Genomic DNA, 17,856 nt, shown 5'->3' with positions numbered 1-17,856 from the left:
AACCATTGTAGCATCAGTTATGTCAGACGTGGCTAATAATTCTAACAATAGGACCCTGTCTTATTTTTTTTCAACTCCGAAATAAGCGTTTGGCCTTATTTTTGGGGAGGTCTTATTATTTTGGGAAGTGTGAAACAATACTGGCATCCTCTTGCCATCTTACCTGATTTCCAACTCTGTCTCCCTAACCAGAGGAAATTGTGGGAATCAGCTGCACACACATTTAAATATTTTCGGAGAAGGCTTAATTTCAGGGGAGTGCTTATTTTGGGGAAAACACAGTAACATAGTAGTTAAATGAAGCTGGCTTCCCCATTGACTTAGCTTGTAAAATAAACATGAGCCTGGAACAGTGCAAACATCATAAATGTATGCCATTGCCAAGCAGTTAAATTTTGATCACAGCGAAGCTGCAACGGTTATAAATATGAAAACAGTCAAAAGTCACTTTTTTCAGGGCCATTGTAAATTCAAATGGTCAATAAATGAATGGTTGCAAGTTAAGGGCTTCCTGTAGTTTCATTGACAATTCTATTAAAGTCAAATTAAATATTGGGTTTGTGCAAAATAAATCAAAATGAAAATCAGCCTGGAATATTATTTTGAGCTTGGTTTTAGTTAAACCTGTGGAACAATTTTGCAGTTACTGTATTTTTCAGAGCATAAAAGGCTGAAAATTTGGGTGTGTCTTATACATTGAATGTGGCTTTTTCAAAGCTTTTCCCCCCCAGCCCTAACAAAGTGCTAATAATCTTTCTGGCTTTCTACTCCTTTGGAGGCTTATTTTCATTCCTACACCCTCTGAGAAAGCCCTAACATGGTGTTAACAATCTTTTTGGCTTGCTGCATTTTTTTTTATTCCTACTCCCTCTGAAGCAGTTTTTCATGCCCTAAGTCTTTGCAGGCTTGCTTTCATTCCTATTCCCTCTGAAAAAGGCTTTTTCAGCCCTAACCAAGGGATAAAATAATGTGCTGAAGCTGAACAGACTGAGGACGCTAGCCAGATGAAAACCTAGTAGGTACATTCCCCTCCTATTTTCCTTCCCCAAAACTAAGGTGCATCTTATACTCCAAAAAATTGTATATTGTTTTTGAGCAGTCACTTATTTTTCTCCAAAATCTGAGGCTTCAAACTAATATGCTCAGATTGTCCTGTACAAGAACATCCTGTTGAATGGGAGCCATTTAAATATTTTGAACTGAGCCAATGAACTGGATTGGATTACAAGGACGTTCTGAAAGCTCCTTTGATGTTCCTGTGCCTGACATCCTTTATTACGAAATGCCAAAGGCTAAGCCTGTACTTTTTCAACATTTTTAGAAGAAATCTATTCCTTCATACCGGAAAAGTATTTGTCTTCCTTTTCGCTACAATAGGTCAGGTACCACTTTCTTTGGACCTAAAGGTTATGCCTATGAATGTTCACTTACCTGAGTACCAAGCCTCGCTGAATGTTGGTTTTCATCTTTTCAGTCAGATGTTCCACGTTGGCCTGCAAAATAAAGAGCATTTTTTCCCCTTCCAAACTGAGAAAAGCATCAATGTCTTTCTTTTGAACCCAAAGAAGGAATAAATAATCCTGTTCACTATTTTTATCTTTAATTGGCTGTACATTAAATCTATTCAGAATTTTATAGGCTCCCCAAACAATATTTAAAGAGTAAATGAGAAAATTCAATTTTAGGTTCCTGTTTCAGCTAGAGATGTAAGAGATGTTGGCTGTCGGTCTTCTTATGGACTTTTAAATTTGATACACTACTTTCAGTTCTTTTCCATTTAACAGCCAGTGTACATATTTTTTAAAAAATTCTAGAGGAGGAGGAAGAAGAGAGGAGGAGGTAGTGGTGATTACAGGGAAATCTGACTTGTGATCAATACTGCTGTTCCAAAAACTTTTACAAGGCATAGTAAAACAGACATCATCTCCAGGAGCTCTAAGTAAACTCCTGCCAACATATGCCAAACACTTCTGGGAGATCCTTAGCACATGTTGTTATCATATTGCATCTTATCTTTTCATTTATTTGCTATAGTTCTGCAGCCACACAAATAATACCAACTGAAAAACCTGCAGCTGTAGACAAGGTAGCTACACAAACTGGCTATCGTTGCCCTTCTTATCAGACACTCTTATTGGAAAGGGATTTAGATGGCCTTAAGTGCTGCAGAGTTGCGTGAAAGAGAAGAATCTTGCAAATTTGAAAGTCCATTTCTCTCTCGGCCTCCATTACTCCTTGAGAAACTAGGGAGAGTCTCTTCTGAGCCTCTTGCTTCAACCCAGTAAATATCCAGTTGCAGATTAAGCTTTATTTTATCGACCGTTGTCTCAATTGTGTCTTGTTGTCCTGCCTCCCAAGGTTTTTCACTCATACTGTCAAAAACATTTAAACACTAAGAGCATATGCACCAAAGACAAATTCCTTGGCCAATAAAGAATTCAATTCTATTCAAAACCAGCGCTTCAACTTGGGCCTCGAAATGAACAAAGTTAAGAAAACTTTGGTGTCATTAACATCACTCGCCCCAGAGAAGTACAGGTGGTCCTTGATTTATGACCACAACCAAGCCTCAAATTTCTGTTTCTCAGAGACAGATGTTAGGTGACCTTTGCCGCATTTTACTCCTTTTCTTTGCACAGTTGTTAAGCAAATCACTATAGTGGTTAAGTTATCAACATAGCAGTTAAGTGAATCCGGCTTCCCCATTAGCTTTGCTTGCCAGAAGATCACAAAGGGTGATAACAACGCAACCAATATGTGTCATTTGTCAGGTGTCTGAATTTTGATCTGTGACCATGGGGATGCTGCAATGGATATAAGCATGGAAAATGTTCATACCTGTGTTTTTCTTAAAATAGGACCCAATCTTATGCTTTTTTTGCCATCAAAAAGGACACCAGGTCTTATTTTCTGAGATGGGGGGTGTCATCCACTGACTCATTTCACTTGCATACATTGCCCCCAGCCTCTTTTTTGCTGTTTTGCTTTGGAATTTTTTCTGCAGGTGGCAAGGCTTTTCTGAAGCCCTATACAGCCGATAACAGAGTTCAGGATTGATCCTGTACTACCTGTATCTCAACCTAATTCTAGACCAGGGACAGGCAAAGTTGACTTTTCTATGACATGTGGACTTCAACTCCCAGATTTCCTGAGCTAGCATGATTGGCTCAGGAATTCTGGGAGTTGAGGTCATAGAAGAGCCGACTTTGCCTACCCCGGTTCTAGACCAATGAAACTTCATATACCCTTTAAAAAGATCACCTGAACAGAAAGTTTCCAACACTTACCATGCACATAACCCTTAGCACTTGATGCATATTGTATCGATTGATGAGCTGTAGATGCAAGTCAGCTCCAATATAACCAAAGTAGACCTTGCAGATTAATGTTACTATCAGCATCCAAATAATAATATGCTAAAGGTAGTCCTCAACTTACAACAGTTCACTGAAAAAAGTTACTTATGAACATTTTGTACATTTATAATCATTGCAGCATACTTCATGGTTAACTGATCAAAATTCAGATGCTTGACAAATGACTCATATTTATTATGATTGCAGTGTTCGAGGGTCACCTCTTGCGACCTATTCTGACAAGCAAAGTCAATGGGGAAGTCAAATTCACATTTAACAACTGTGTTACTACCTTAACAGCTTCTTAACAAATTGGCAAGAAAGGTTCAATTACTGCAATGCTCTCTATATGGGGCTACCTCTGAAGAGTGTTTGGAAACTTCAGATCATGTATAACGTGGCCGCGAGAGCCATCGTGGGGCTTCCTAGATTCGCCCATGTTTCTGCAACACTCCGTGGCCTGCATGGGCTGCTGATCAGTTTCCAGTCACAATTCAAAGTGTTGGTTATGACCTTTAAAGCCCTGCATGGCATTGGACCAGAGTACCTACGGAACCGCCTGCTACCGCACGAATCCCAGTGACCGATAAGGTCCCACGGAGTTGGCCTTCTTCGGGTCCCGTCGACCAAACAATGTCATTTGGCGGGCCCCAGGGGAAGAGCCTTCTCTGTGGCAGCCCCAACCCTTTGGAATCAACTCCCCTGGGAGATTAGAACTGCTGCCACACTCCTTGTCTTTTGTAAATTACTCAAGACCCATCTATACCGCCAGGCATGGGGGAGTTGAGACACCTTTCCCCCAGGCTTTTTTATATTTATGTTTGGGTATGTATATGTTGTTTGCTTTTTTAAATATGATAGGGTTTTATGTGCTTTTTAATATTAGATTTGTTTTCGCTGGAATATTATTTTTGTTGTGAGCCGCCCCGAGTCTTCGGAGAGGGGTGGCAAATCTAATAAATTGAATTGAATTGAACTGTAAAATGGGCCAAAAGTAGCTTGACAACTGTCTCAGTTAGCAACATAAATTTTGGACTGAGCTGCAATCGTAAATCAAGGATTACCTGTGTAGAGTAGTACATGAAATTAGGACTCAGCCCAGCAGTGTGGAATAAGAAGGAGATGGAGGCATTGCCTACCTGTAGTTCCCGGATGTCAAACTTTTCTTCAAAAATATAGGCAGCGTCTGCACCGGCAGCCAAAGCTCCCATGTTAGCCAAATAGCCACAGTAGCCTCCCATGGTCTCAATGATGAATACACGTCGTTTTGTGCCACTTGCCGATAATTTGATTCGGTCACAGGTCTGTCAAAGAAAGATCTGTTAGTGACTGACATAAAAACATTCTTGCTGTCTTTGGAAGCTGTTTTATAGTGTTAACACAATTCCACTTGAGGACATGTTTTAAAAACATAAAGAGCAGATATTTATTTTAAAAGTGCTTAACTTTTGTTTCCTGGCCTTTTACAGTCCAGCTATGAAATTCTTGGCACAAAATGGCTTTTCTTTTTAAAAGCAAAAGAAACCAACTAAATGGCCACACTCTGATTTGTTTTTCTAAGATAGCTAGGCAAAAATCTTGTCCTCTACCACAGGATGATTAATTGAACTCTGTAAAACAGAAACAAACAAGCCACTGAAATGTTCAAAAAGGGACGAAACTGCAGCAATTTTGGCTCCATTTCAACCTCAAAAGGCATGCTGACCAATAAAATAAAAATATGTTGTGCTTCTGGACAATGTTTACGGGAAAATTAATAGTATGGGAAAATTAACAGTCCTGCATTTTATCCTTGGAAGCCAAGGACTGTCCTATTGCTCTCCTATATCTCCTATTCCTTTCTTCTATTCCTATATCTCTTCTTCTATTCTTTCATTGATATGTTCTATTACTATATCTTCTTTTCTATTCTTTCATATATATATTTTACTATGAGTATCTCCTTTATAACCTTCTTCATGTATTTTACTGTGTGTGTGTGTGTGTGTGTGTGTGTGTGTGTATATACACACACACACACATACACACACACACACACCAGGGTGATTCGACACAAAATGTAACCCTTCCCTGGTACAGAGCTGAAGGGATTGGATACTGTAGCCTAGAGGATAATTCTCTGCCTTACAAGGCAAAGGTTGCAGGTTCAAGTCCCAGTGGGTATGGCTAGCTGATGAGGCCAAAATAAGGCCGAAATAGATCTATCCTAGTCTCCCTTAATTTTCAAATTCAGCTTAAACATGTGACACATACAGATAGAATTGTCGGCTATCAATAAAATTAACTGCCTTGGAAATGGCCCTGGGTTGGGCCGAGAGGCAAAAAAAGGAGCTGTGATGTTCCTTCAATATACCAGGGTGATTCGACACAAAATGTAACCCTTCCCTGGTACAGAGCTGAAGGGATTGGATACTGTAGCCTAGAGGATAATTCTCTGCCTTACAAGGCAAAGGTTGCAGGTTCAAGTCCCAGTGGGTATGGCTAACTGATGAGGCCAAAATAAGGCCGAAATAGATCTATCCTAGTCTCCCTTAAATTTCAAATTCAGCTTAAACATGTGACACATACAGATAGAATTGTCGGCTATCAATAAAATTAACTGCCTTGGAAATGGCCCTGGGTTGGGCCGAGAGGCAAAAAAGGAGCTGTGATGTTCCTTCAATATACCAGGGTGATTCGACACAAAATGTAACCCTTCCCTGGTACAGAGCTGAAGGGATTGGATACTGTAGCCTAGAGGATAATTCTCTGCCTTACAAGGCAAAGGTTGCAGGTTCAAGTCCCAGTGGGTATGGCTAGCTGATGAGGCCAAAATAAGGCCGAAATAGATCTATCCTAGTCTCCCTTAATTTTCAAATTCAGCTTAAACATGTGACATATATATATATATATACCTACTAAAACTCTCATTGTGTATTGGACAAAATAAATAAATAAATAAAAATAAATAAAAAATAAATACTTTCCTTACCAGTTCACATTCACTCACAAGCATGCCCCATCAGGTCATGCAAAAGAATTGAATATGACTGTCTGCACTTGGGCAAAAGCCTTTGGGATTGTTTTTGCAAGCCACAGTGAACAGAGGACAGGTTTGGAAACATGGACCGCCAGTTCGGCAAATGGCAGTAAACTTCCACTAAAGAATTGGTCCAAAACGGCATTAACCCACCACTGGTCTAGAACACTTTCGAATGCTTGGTGAAAAAGCTGCTCAAGGAAATCCACCCGGTACCCCGTTGAGCAATTGAAATCCAGTTTACCATCTATTAAGCTGCAGATTCAATCCATTTAGGCCTACATCAATTACATGTCAAAGTCATACTTAGTCTTCATAACCTGAATAACAGAGCTGGAGGATTTCTAGTCTCAAGCAGGAGATGCCATTCTAGACAAAAGTTTGTTCCATTCTGAGAGACTAATACTAAAATGAGGAACTGGTTTTGCCCCTTTAGAAGCAAACGAAGCTTTAGAAGCAAATGAAGCCCCAACAGATCAGGGAGGGACCTTCTGTGAACATGCTGATACTGGCGTTTTTCATTCCAAAATCATGTTCTTAAGCATCTGTCTGACAATGGAGAACTAAAGGATGGGGTTCCAGCAAAATTGCACATGTTGTCTGCTTCAGTTTTCATACATCTTCTAAGCCAGTCTTTCTCAAACTAGGCAGCATTAGGATGCATGAACTTTGACTTCCAGAATTCCCCAGCCAGCAAATCCACACCTGATGCATCTTCTAACTCAGTGTTTTTCAACCAGTGTGCCGTGGCACACTAGTGTGCCATGAGACATGGTCAGGTGTGCCGCGAAGCTCAGAGAGAAAGAAAGCAAGAGAGAAAAAAAAGAGAAAGAAAGCAAGAGAGAGAGAGAGAAAGAAAGAAAAAGAAGAGAGCAAGACATAGAGGGAGGGAGGGAGAGAGAAAGAGAGCAAAAAAGAGAGGAAGGAAGGAAGAGAAAGAAAGAGGGATGGAGAGAGAGAGAGAAAGAAAGAGGAAGGAAGGGAGAGAAAGAGGGAGGGAGAAAGAAATAGAGTGAAGGGGAGGAAGAGAGAGAGAGATTTTTTTTGTCCAAACTTTTTTAGCCCCCCCCCCCCCCGCGTTCAATGTGCCCCAGGGTTTCGTAAATGTAAAAAATGTGCCGCAGCTCAAAAAAGGTTGAAAATCACTGTTCTAACTCTTGAACTCCATGTCTTAACGAGCCATGATGGGACAGTGGTTAGAGTGCAGTACTGCAGACTACTCCTGCTGGCTGCTGGCTGCCTACAATTTGGCACTTCACATCTCACCAGGCTCAAGGTTGACTCTCCTTTGCATCCTTCCAAGGTGGGTAAAATGAGGACCCAAATTTTGGGGGGAAATATGCTGACTCTGCAAACTGCTTAGAGAGGGATGTAAATAACTGTAAAGTGGTATAAAAGTCTAAGTGCTATTGCTAGACTTGTTCAGGAAATCTATTATACAGTGGTACCTCAACTTACGAACGCCTCTTCTAATGAACTTTTCGAGATACGAACCTGGTGTTTAAGATTTTTTTGCCTCTTCTTCTGAACGATTTTTACCTTACTGCTGCTGGGATGAAGGGGTTTCTTTTTTTTCTTTTTTGAAGAAAGAAAAGGGAGGGGTGGCTTTGAGAGGGAAACAGTTTGCATTAACAAAGCTAGGAGAACGGAGTGCTTGCAGAGGCACTGAAAGGGTGTCTTTTGAAGAAAGAAAAGGGAGGGGCGCCCCCATGCCTTTCTTCCTTCCCACTCACCCTTTAGCCTAGCCTTGCTTCTTCCACCCGCCCCCTTTCGCTGCTCCTCCCTGCCCTCTGTTCACCTCCCTTCTGAAGTTTGGGATTTTCCTGAAGGATTTGCACGCATTATTTGCTTTCACACTGATTCCTATGGGAAACATTGTTTCATATTATGAACTTTTCACTTTCCACGAACCTTGTCCTGGAACCAATTAAGTTCGTATCACTGTATTTTAAAACATCTCTTAGGATTGAAGTCCACGCATCTTGAAACTGCCAAGTTTCAAAAATATTATTGTTCTAAGCCCCACCGTATGCCCATAGCACATCAGCAATAGATTCTGCAGGCTAATCTTTCTGGAAAAGCCAACATGGGGGAAACTTGGGATCTTACCTCCATACCATGAAGCATAAAAGGCTTCTGAATATATGCCATCTGTATCAGCATTCTGGCTTGTTATGCCAGATCTTTGCCAAAATACTTGCTCTCTTACCTCAACAACGGCATTCAACGATGTGTCGGCACCAATAGTTAAGTCAGTGCCTGGGATGTTATTGCTAATAGTTGCAGGCAACATACAAATTGGGATGCAAAAATCCTCATAGCATTTTCGGGCTTTAGCTAGCATCAAACAGCTTTCAAAGGCCTGAAGCAGTGGGACAAAGCATGATAAGTAACATGCTACAGCTAAATCTAGACAGTTATAAGGTGTTCTACTGGTGACTCCTTGTGTGTGGCAATGAAAAATTTGGCCAGCCAGGGCTGCAAATCCCTCACCACTACTGATTTAAAGAATGTGGCTGGTTCACTTTATTTGTTGTCCTTACAGCAACTCAAATACAGGGTGCTGGATTTGCACTGGCGCAGAAGAAGATCAGAAGGAGTTAGTAGAAGGTTGATACCAGTGAGAGAAAGTTTAAAGCAACAGAGGACAGAGCCTTTGTGATTAAAGTGAATGTTCACATTCTGAACATCAGGAAGAAGTGAACTGGCTTCACACTGATTTATACCTTGCTTTTCTCCTAAACTGAATTAGGATTAGGCCAATAATTCAGAGAAGATGCTTGAAACCAGGAACAGCTCAACTAACCAATCATTCATGTTTCTCATCAATATTATGCTACACCACCCATATTTATGAATGCCAACGATGACAGAAAAAGATCCATTGGGGGGTTTTTTGAGCTTGGGAGGAAGCAGAACAATGCCAAAGATAAGCATTTATAGGAACATTCTCCTTTCACTTCTGGTGAGGTCATGAAAGGATAATTTCTGATCAGGCAATGAGAGGGTAGTTTCTCGTATCAAAGTCATTAGGGAAGGCAAAAGAAGAGCAATATTGTGCATAATACATTTGCTTACTCTTTGGGTTTATATAAAGTTGAGTACATGCTGCCCATATCCACGTGGCTTTTACTACATTTCAACCGGAACCTTAAGGGTTATAACATTAAGAAAATTCACATTCCCACTGCAACTTTTTTTTCTGCCAATTTTGTGTAGCAAATGACTTTGGTCTTTTCTGATAGGTATATTTCTTACTTCTGCATTGCTCCTGGGTCTACAGGGAGCAACCATTTCATCCTTCCTGAATAATAACTATAACTGAACACAAGCAACAGCTAATGCTATCTCTACATTCCAGCCATCTCCTGTCACTTCAATTCTTATCCTATTTTTTGGAGTCAGTTTGAATGGTCTTAATAAAATCTATTACCAGGGCTGGGCTTTTGCCGGTTCGGACTGGTTTGGGCGAATCGGTAGTTCCGAAGATCACTTGACCCTGCCTACCTGCCTCTGCCCTATCCTGTCCTATACTTTATATTGCTCTATACTTTCTGGTTTTGCTTTGAAAAGGTTTTGCTTCTCATCCAAGAAGCTTCTTCAGCTTTGGGGGCATGGTGGGGAATGGAAGGCTCCATACCCATTTGCGCTATACTCAGGCAGCGCATGAGGACATAGATAAACTTCCAAATAGCCTCAATGACTCTCTAAAGGAATACAAATGACCAGCTGTCTGCAAGGATTATAAATCCTTCCATTCCCCATCATCCAGCTAGAGCTGAAGAAGCTTCTTGGATGAGAAGCAAAATATCTTCAAAAAAAACCTAAAAAGTAAAAGCACCTTTGGGACAATTAGGATGATGATGATCATGGGGACTTATGACAGGTCCTCATAGTTGCAGCCATAGTTATATTTGGGCCCTTGGCCAAACTGGTTCACTATCATGACATGGCAGCATCCTGTGGTCACATGACCACAATTTGCGAACCTCACTGCCGACCTCCAACAAGCAAAGTCAATGAGCAACAGGGACAGCTGGAACTGCCATTGTAAGTCAAGGTGGTCACATGACATCATAACTTAGGACAATATCTTTTAGCAACAGAGTTTCTGTTCCAATTATCATTTTAAGGACTTTCCCAAATACAGTGTTCCCTCGATTTTCGCGGGTTCAAACTTCGTGAAAAGTGTATACCACGGTTTTTCAAAATTATTAATTAAAAATACTTTGTGGTTTTTTCCCCTATACCACGGTTATTCTTGCCCGATGACGTCATATGTAATCGCCAAACTTTTGTCTGCCTTTAATAAATATTTTTTTTAATAAACTTTAATAAATAACCCTGGTGAGTAATAATCTAAATGGTTGCTAAGGGGATGGGAAATTGCAATTTAGGGGTTTAAAGTGTTAAGGGATGGCTTGTGATACTGTTCATAGCCAAAAATAGTATATTTACTTCCGCATCTCTACTTCACGGAAATTCAACTTTCGCAGGCGGTCTCAGAATGCATCCCCTTCAAAAATCGAGGAAACACTGTAGCTCATTTCAGAAAAAAGTGAAATCTAATATAAAGAAGCATGGCTGATCTTCAGAATGAAGAATTTTTAAAAGTTAATTGAGCACCCTATGTCATGACACCTTTGTGCATTGTGCAGCTTATACACCTATTCATGGCGGGCCTATTCTCACATAATAACACAAGTTCTTCTATCAAGTAGAAGAGTTCAGAATATCTACTGTCTCTTTCTGAGTCCTCTCTTACAGGGAGTGAAACAGCCTTACAATCCCTTAAAAGGACACACATGGATATTTTCAGGCTGTGTTATCTGAATCTCTTTGCTGCTGTTTAACTATCATCTGAAGTTTTTCAGCCCTTAAATGGTATCACTAACATTGATGGTGTTACTAGTTTGGTTAATGAAAGGTGTGCAAGTAAAGAACCATGGTCAGAGAGCATAAAGTATGTGGTAGCCCTAGCACTTAATATTCAACACATAAACACACATATGCAAACAGCCCTACCTCTAAGAAATACAGAACTCATCCTTTGCACATACGTGGAAGCTATTAGCAAGAGATTGTTAAAAAACAGTTTAAAAGGATTCTTATATTATCCCAATCAGGTGCTATTTTAACTCATAAAGAAAGAATTGGGCAATATCCTACAAATTATACAAAATATAATCCCTAGAGCACAAAGCCTCCATTAAACATAACTTGAGAGTAAAGCAAAAAAGAGGGGGAAGCCAATAAGTTTATTGCTGGAAAAATATTTATATTTCCAGGCATTTTCACCAATATTGGGAGAACCAAAATAATGTAGATTTAATCCAATACATTTTACATGCTTGGATTTCCAAAATCTTTTGACAAAAACTATCTTCAAAAACTTTTGATGAAGTTTATCAAAATGTGGAAGAATTTTTTTTTAAAGAAGTCTCAATTTTGAAGATGTGAGGGGAATCCTCCCATAGTTTAGAATTTGGGTAAACCACTGGCATAGGTATAGAAGATTGAAGACATTAAAGACTTCTCAACTTCCCAAAATGTTAGTGGCTATCGGTTTGGATTGCTTACAAAATTCTCAAAAGTTTGTTGATGATTGACTGTTGATGTTGGGAGACACAACAGAAGCAAATGGTTTCATGTCAAAATAAACTCACACCTTATACTGATAGAAAATTATTATAGAAAAATGAACAATCTGCCCATAAAATTCCTTTTAGATCTAAATTTATATAGTCTCATATACGCAGTTTGGTCTAGTGGTTAAGGGACCAGGCTAAACCAGGAAACTGTGAATTCTAGTCCTGCCTTATGCCTTAAAGCCTGCGGAATGATTTTATTATTATTATTATTATTATTATTATTATTATTATTATTATTATTATTATTACTGTTGTTAGCCGCCCCGAGTTTTTGGAGAAGGGCGGCATACAAATCCAATAAACAAACAAACAAACAAATAAATAAATATTATTATTATTATAAATTTGTATGCCGCCCTTCTCCAAAAACTCGGGGTGGGAATTACTAGGCAATTACTAGGAGACTGCAAGCTCTAGTCCAGAATTCCCCAAACTACGGCCCGTGGGCCACATGCGGCCCCACTGAGGTCATTTATCTGACCCGCCGGTGAGTGACAAGAGCACAGGGAAAAGAGAGAGAGAAAGAAAGAAAAGGGAAAGAGAGGGAGGGAGGGAGAAGTAGAGAGGAATGAAGGAGGAAGGAAGGAAGGAGAAATGGGAACAAGGAAGAAAGGAAGGAAGGAAGAATGAAATGAATGGAGGGACAGAGGAAGGAAGGACTGTTTTGGGAGGGGTAATTTTTTTAAATTTTTCTCTCAACATACATTCAAACAACACAGTGTACCATCTAAATTTGCATGAATAAAATGCAGTATTTTGTTAGTAACTAATATCAATAATCAAAAAAGTTGCAAAACTTTTTTTTTCTAATTTTGTCATCCAGTTACATTCATTTTCTTTTAGTTAAATTTCCTCCCTAATGTTCCTTCAAAAAGTGCAACACCAATTATATTTCTAACTTATTAACCATTATGCCAAAGTGCTTCCTTCTTTCTTTATACATTTTTCATAAGCCAAGAAAACCTACTATAGCCAATCTGATGTCAACAAAAGAAAATTAAAAACAAAACATAAACGTATATGAATTTCAGACCTTCTCCCCCCTCTAAATAGTACATCCCCATTTTGTTTTTTACTTTAAAACAAGGTATGTGCAGTGTGCATAGGAATTTGTTCATAGTTTTTTTTAATAGTCTGGCCCTCCAACAGTCCAAGGGGCAGTGAACTGGCCCCGTGTGTAAAAAGTTTGGGGACGCCTGCTCTAGTCCCACCTTCCCACCTTAGACAAGAAAGCCAGCTAGATGATTTTAGGTCAGTAATTCTCTCTCAGCCCAGCCCTCTCAAGAGGTGTTATTGTGGAAAAATAGGAAAAGGAAAGAACATTAGGAGCATTTAAAATCTTAAATTTACAAAAACAATAAAGGTAGGATAAAAACAAATGCATAGAAGCCCTACATTATCATTTTTGACTACCAATGGGTCAGAATCATTCATATATATTTTACAGCAATTTTCTGAAATACTATGTTTTTTTCTCGATTTAGAGGAAAAAACGATATAATGAATACCCTTTGGAAGACTATAAAATGGCTTGAATAAGAAAGCTGGGGGAGTGACTTTACGTCAGTCATTCTCTTCGTAAATTACCTTATAGGTTTGTCGATGTCAGTGAAATAGGAAGCAGGGGTTATTAGAAGGGGTGGATTTACTTTCTCCTGCATTGCGCATGCGTGACAAAAAAAAATTGTGTTTTTTTTTTTAAAAGCCAAAATCAAGATTGCAAATGCGTGTGCAGCACCGGAAACACGGGGGGAAAAACCTAGGAAAAAAATCCCCTCCTTCCCAAAATAATAATAAAAAATCCATTCTATTTTACAAGAAGAAGAAGAAGAAGACAGCGCCCATGGACCAGCATCGACCAAACCAGTTCTGAGACATCATCGTGCAATTGGCCCAAACTGGGAGGAACCCACCTCTGGTTATTTAGGCATATGTATTATCTTGAGTTACATATAAAAAAGAGCAGAATAAAATAATGATCATATTACTCATTACCGGACTCCATAGTGTCATCCCCAAACCCCCAACACTTTACCCTTAGATTATCTACGGTTGACCTATCCAGATTCCTAAGAGGTCAGTAAGGGGCGAGTACAAGTGCACTAGAGTGCCTTCTGTCCCCTGTCCTATTGCTCTCCTATATCTCCTATACCTTTCTTCTATCCCTATATCTCTTCTTCTATTCTTTCATTGATATGTTCTATTACTATATCTTCTTTTCTATTCATTCTTAGATATATTTTACTATGAGTATCTCCTCTATAACCTTCATCATGTATTTTACTATGTGTATATTGATATATACCCACTAAAACCCTCATTGTGTATTGGACTTTTATATCTTTTCTTTATATATAATAACTCATGTCTATCCTCTTCAATATGTATTGTGCATTGGACAAAATAAATAGATAGATAGATAGATAGATAGATAGATAGATAGATAGATAGATAGATAGATAGATAGATAGATAGATAGATAGATACCGTAGATAGGTAGATAGATAAATAAATAAATAAATAAATAAATATTAAACCTGGAAATGTTGCAGTGGAATTTGGGGAGAAAATCACTCCTATACTTCTCTTATTTCTTTTCCATACCAGCTCTTCGTTTTGCAGGATTGAGATTTTTTCATTACACAACATACACAAATTCACAAGCAAAACACATATTCAAATGTGAATCCCACATCTCCATGGTTGCAAATATTAACAGAAGATCAATCTAAAGATCACTTGGATATTGGTTGTACAACAAATTCAATCAACAAGCAAAACAAGCAGAAAAACAAAATAGGTAATGGTGCTTCTTTAGCACTGAATGTGAATTTTAATATGGAGCAATTATTTTGGTAGAAAAGAATTGAAAACTACCATCTAGCTACAATCCAGCCAGTAAAATTAAAGGAAAATCCACAAGTGTAATAATGATCAGTTAAGGCAGACAAGAAAATTGAAGGACAGTAAGAAGCTTGCAGGAAATATTCATTTTTGGCTTTCATGAAAATGGCAATGGAGAATCTTTTGTACCAGAACTGGAATCAAAGTTCCACACAATTAATTATAATTAACAGGGGCGGGTAAACATAATTTAAGATGGCAGTGACAGTAATATTTTAAGTCCTGCCCCTAAAAGGGGTTTGACTTTGTGTGGTTGTGGCCACCTTTTTTATATTTTTGATCCATCTTCGCTTTTTCTATTCCTCTTCTTGTAAATACATCAACAACTGATTACAGCTGTTAGGTGTTTTGCTTCAGGCAATGAAAAATATTTCTCTGAGTTCTTGTTTGTCCTTGTTTGTCCCTAAACCTAAAAAAGATTAAACCATAACTGATCTTTCAAATGTCACGAGATTCCTTTTTTAAAAAAGTACACATTGCGTAAAATGCGCTGTCTCTAAAAAAGAGAAGAATCAACAGAATTTGTGACCTGAGGCTTAAATGCCAAATGGAATTATTGTCTTCTAGAACATTTGTCTCCAAATGTCGGTGCTAAATCATGCCCAAAATATTCCATGCAAAAAATTGCTTGGTGCATAACAGCTGGTTTCAGGAGCCAGACAGAAAAACAGATGTGAACAAACGTGTCTGTTTTGATGCAGAAAGGAGAAGCCGGAGGTGGGGGGAAGAAGAGAAAATTGAAGACATTGGACAGCCATTTTAATCTAACACAAAGGGCACAAGGTTGGAAACTGGGAGACTGAGTTTTAGTCACATCTTCTGGTCTAAAAGAATCTAGCTGCGTTGAGTAGGTTTAGGTTTAGGTTTAGGTTTATTGGATTTATATGCCGCCCCTCTCCGCAAACTCGGGGCGGCTCACAACAATAATAAAAAACAGTACAGTACACAATACCAAATCCAATGCCCACCCATCCAGTTCCAATTGAAATTAATAAGTAGCATGCAGGGATGGTTATGTTAGTGAATGACAAAGACAGAAGGAAGGAAGGAAGGAAGGAAGGAAGGAAGGAAGGAAGGAAGGAAGGAGAAACTTACATCAGTTATAGTGTTCAGGGCAGTATCTGCACCAATGCTGAAATCAGAACCAGGTACATTGTTGGATACAGTCGCAGGAACCATAACCATGGGAATACAGAACACATCATATTTCTCCCGGGCTGAAGACAGTTCCAGTAGTCCCAGGTATGCCTGATGGGCACATACAGCAATTATGTAAAATTAGAGGAAAAGAAAACCAAAATTCGATTTGAAGATGTAGATGATGCAACACAGGTAGGGATTTACAGCCCTAATAGTGGCTCTCTATGGCCACACACTTCTGCTAGTGACAGATGGTATGGTAATCATCAATTTCAGGGAATCAGAGATAATTTGAAAGAGGGATCTCAGTTCATGGGTATAAGTTATCCTGACTTTTATCTCTGGTAATCAGGTTTTTTTGGCACTTTTTCAAAATTTGGTTTCACTTCAAGCAGTACATTCCTGCCTGAAGGAAAACAGTGTTGTGCCCATGAGAAGACTTGCTTTTTCAATCTTTTCCCCGTCTCTTAATATTTACCATCCATCTACAGTACAGTCACCAGGAAAACCTCAGCAATATATAAAGAGTGCTATAAGTTATAATATACAACAGAAAAAAAGCAAAAAGGAAACAACTTTAAAAAACCTTATAGGGTAAATACTAAACAATTCTGCAATATAAGCTGCAGAATATACAATTTCTATTGCAGTAGTAGAGAAAAATAATTTTTATTATCTCTTATTATCTGCATACATTAGTTACTAGTACAGGACATTAGTTATATTTTTCTATTCAATCATAGGTTCGGTTCACCACCCAAAAGAGCATTTTAAAAATAGGGTTTCCAGAGTTATATATTAACTTTTAAACATAGAGTCTGTACACCTGAACAGGCATAAAGTTTAATCGGTGGCTTAATGTTGTAAGATCAAATGGAACAAATTCAGTGAACGTATTGAAAATTGTCTTTTAAACTGTTGCTACCATGATATGTGGCTGCCAATTAAACTCAAGGCTCTTTCCCTATTTCTCTATCAGTGCCATGCCACACCATGCCACAATAGAATAATCAATGCCTGGAATGCACTACCTGACTCTGTGGCTTCTATTCCTAACCCCAAAACCTTTAACCTTAGATTATCTACAATTGACCTCTCCCCCTTTCTAAGAGGTCTGTAAGGGGCGTGTATAAGCGCACCATTGTGCCTATCGGTCCTGTCCTTCTGTTCTATTGTCTTCTATCATTACTTTTCTAATATTTTATTTATACAAATTACCATCCTATAATTGTTTGACAAATATATAAATAAATAAAATAAATAATTAAACAATGTGTAGCACAATATATATAATATGTATATGTTATTTTTCCAAAGCCCATTCAACAGCTGGGTTCAGACTGCCTGAAACCATGGTTTGTTTAACATAACGTCAAATTGCCAGCAGGAATTTAGAAGAGAGGGGAGGAAAGCAAAATTATATACCTCAAAGCCACCAATGACAAGGAGGGCATTGATGCAATGGGCACGGATGTGTTCTGCAATCTTCTCTAGATACTTTCCAGGGAGTGTACTAAAATACATTTAAAAGGGAGAAAAGACAATCAGGAATGTATGTAGGGTAAAATTAAATATACATTTCTCATCTCACTTAATTGAGACATAACTATACATTGCAAAACATATGAATAGTTTAAAAATGATCCTAAAATGTTTTTATAGTTTTTAACTCTGGTAATTTTTTAAAATTGTAAGTTATCCAGTCATTGATTGAAATTGGCAGATACAAGAGATAGAAAGAAAGAAAAAAAGGAAGGAAGGAAGGAAGGAAGGAAGGAAGGAAGGA

General features: G+C 38.6%; 1 protein-coding gene across 9 annotated transcripts in view; it reads right to left on the bottom strand.

The window, feature by feature from the left end:
• Positions 1-17,856, bottom strand: part of PFKP (phosphofructokinase, platelet) — a 99,520-nt gene that overhangs the window by 10,271 nt on the left and 71,393 nt on the right. For 6 of the 9 annotated variants that reach the window (XR_011556920.1, XR_011556921.1, XM_070729168.1 and 3 more), the window contains 4 exons: positions 17,496-17,583; positions 16,026-16,178; positions 4,496-4,660; positions 1,432-1,493 (listed from right to left, as the gene is read on the bottom strand). Coding sequence is in view for 7 of the 9 variants with exons in the window: in XM_070729168.1 (XP_070585269.1) it covers positions 1,432-1,493; positions 4,496-4,660; positions 16,026-16,178; positions 17,496-17,583 (468 nt within the window). In the remaining 2 variants the exon portion in view is untranslated. Of the gene's footprint in view, positions 1-1,431; positions 1,494-4,495; positions 4,661-8,584; positions 8,738-16,025; positions 16,179-17,495; positions 17,584-17,856 lie in introns of all 9 variants that reach the window. The other 3 variants (XM_070729169.1, XM_070729173.1, XM_070729174.1) reach the window with 2 other exon arrangements.

This window comes from Erythrolamprus reginae, chromosome Z, assembly GCF_031021105.1.
Source record: "Erythrolamprus reginae isolate rEryReg1 chromosome Z, rEryReg1.hap1, whole genome shotgun sequence".
NCBI classification, from domain to species: Eukaryota; Metazoa; Chordata; class Lepidosauria; order Squamata; family Dipsadidae; genus Erythrolamprus; species Erythrolamprus reginae.
The sequence above is the reverse complement of the archived record's forward strand: the minus strand, read 5'-3'. Positions and strand labels throughout refer to the sequence as shown.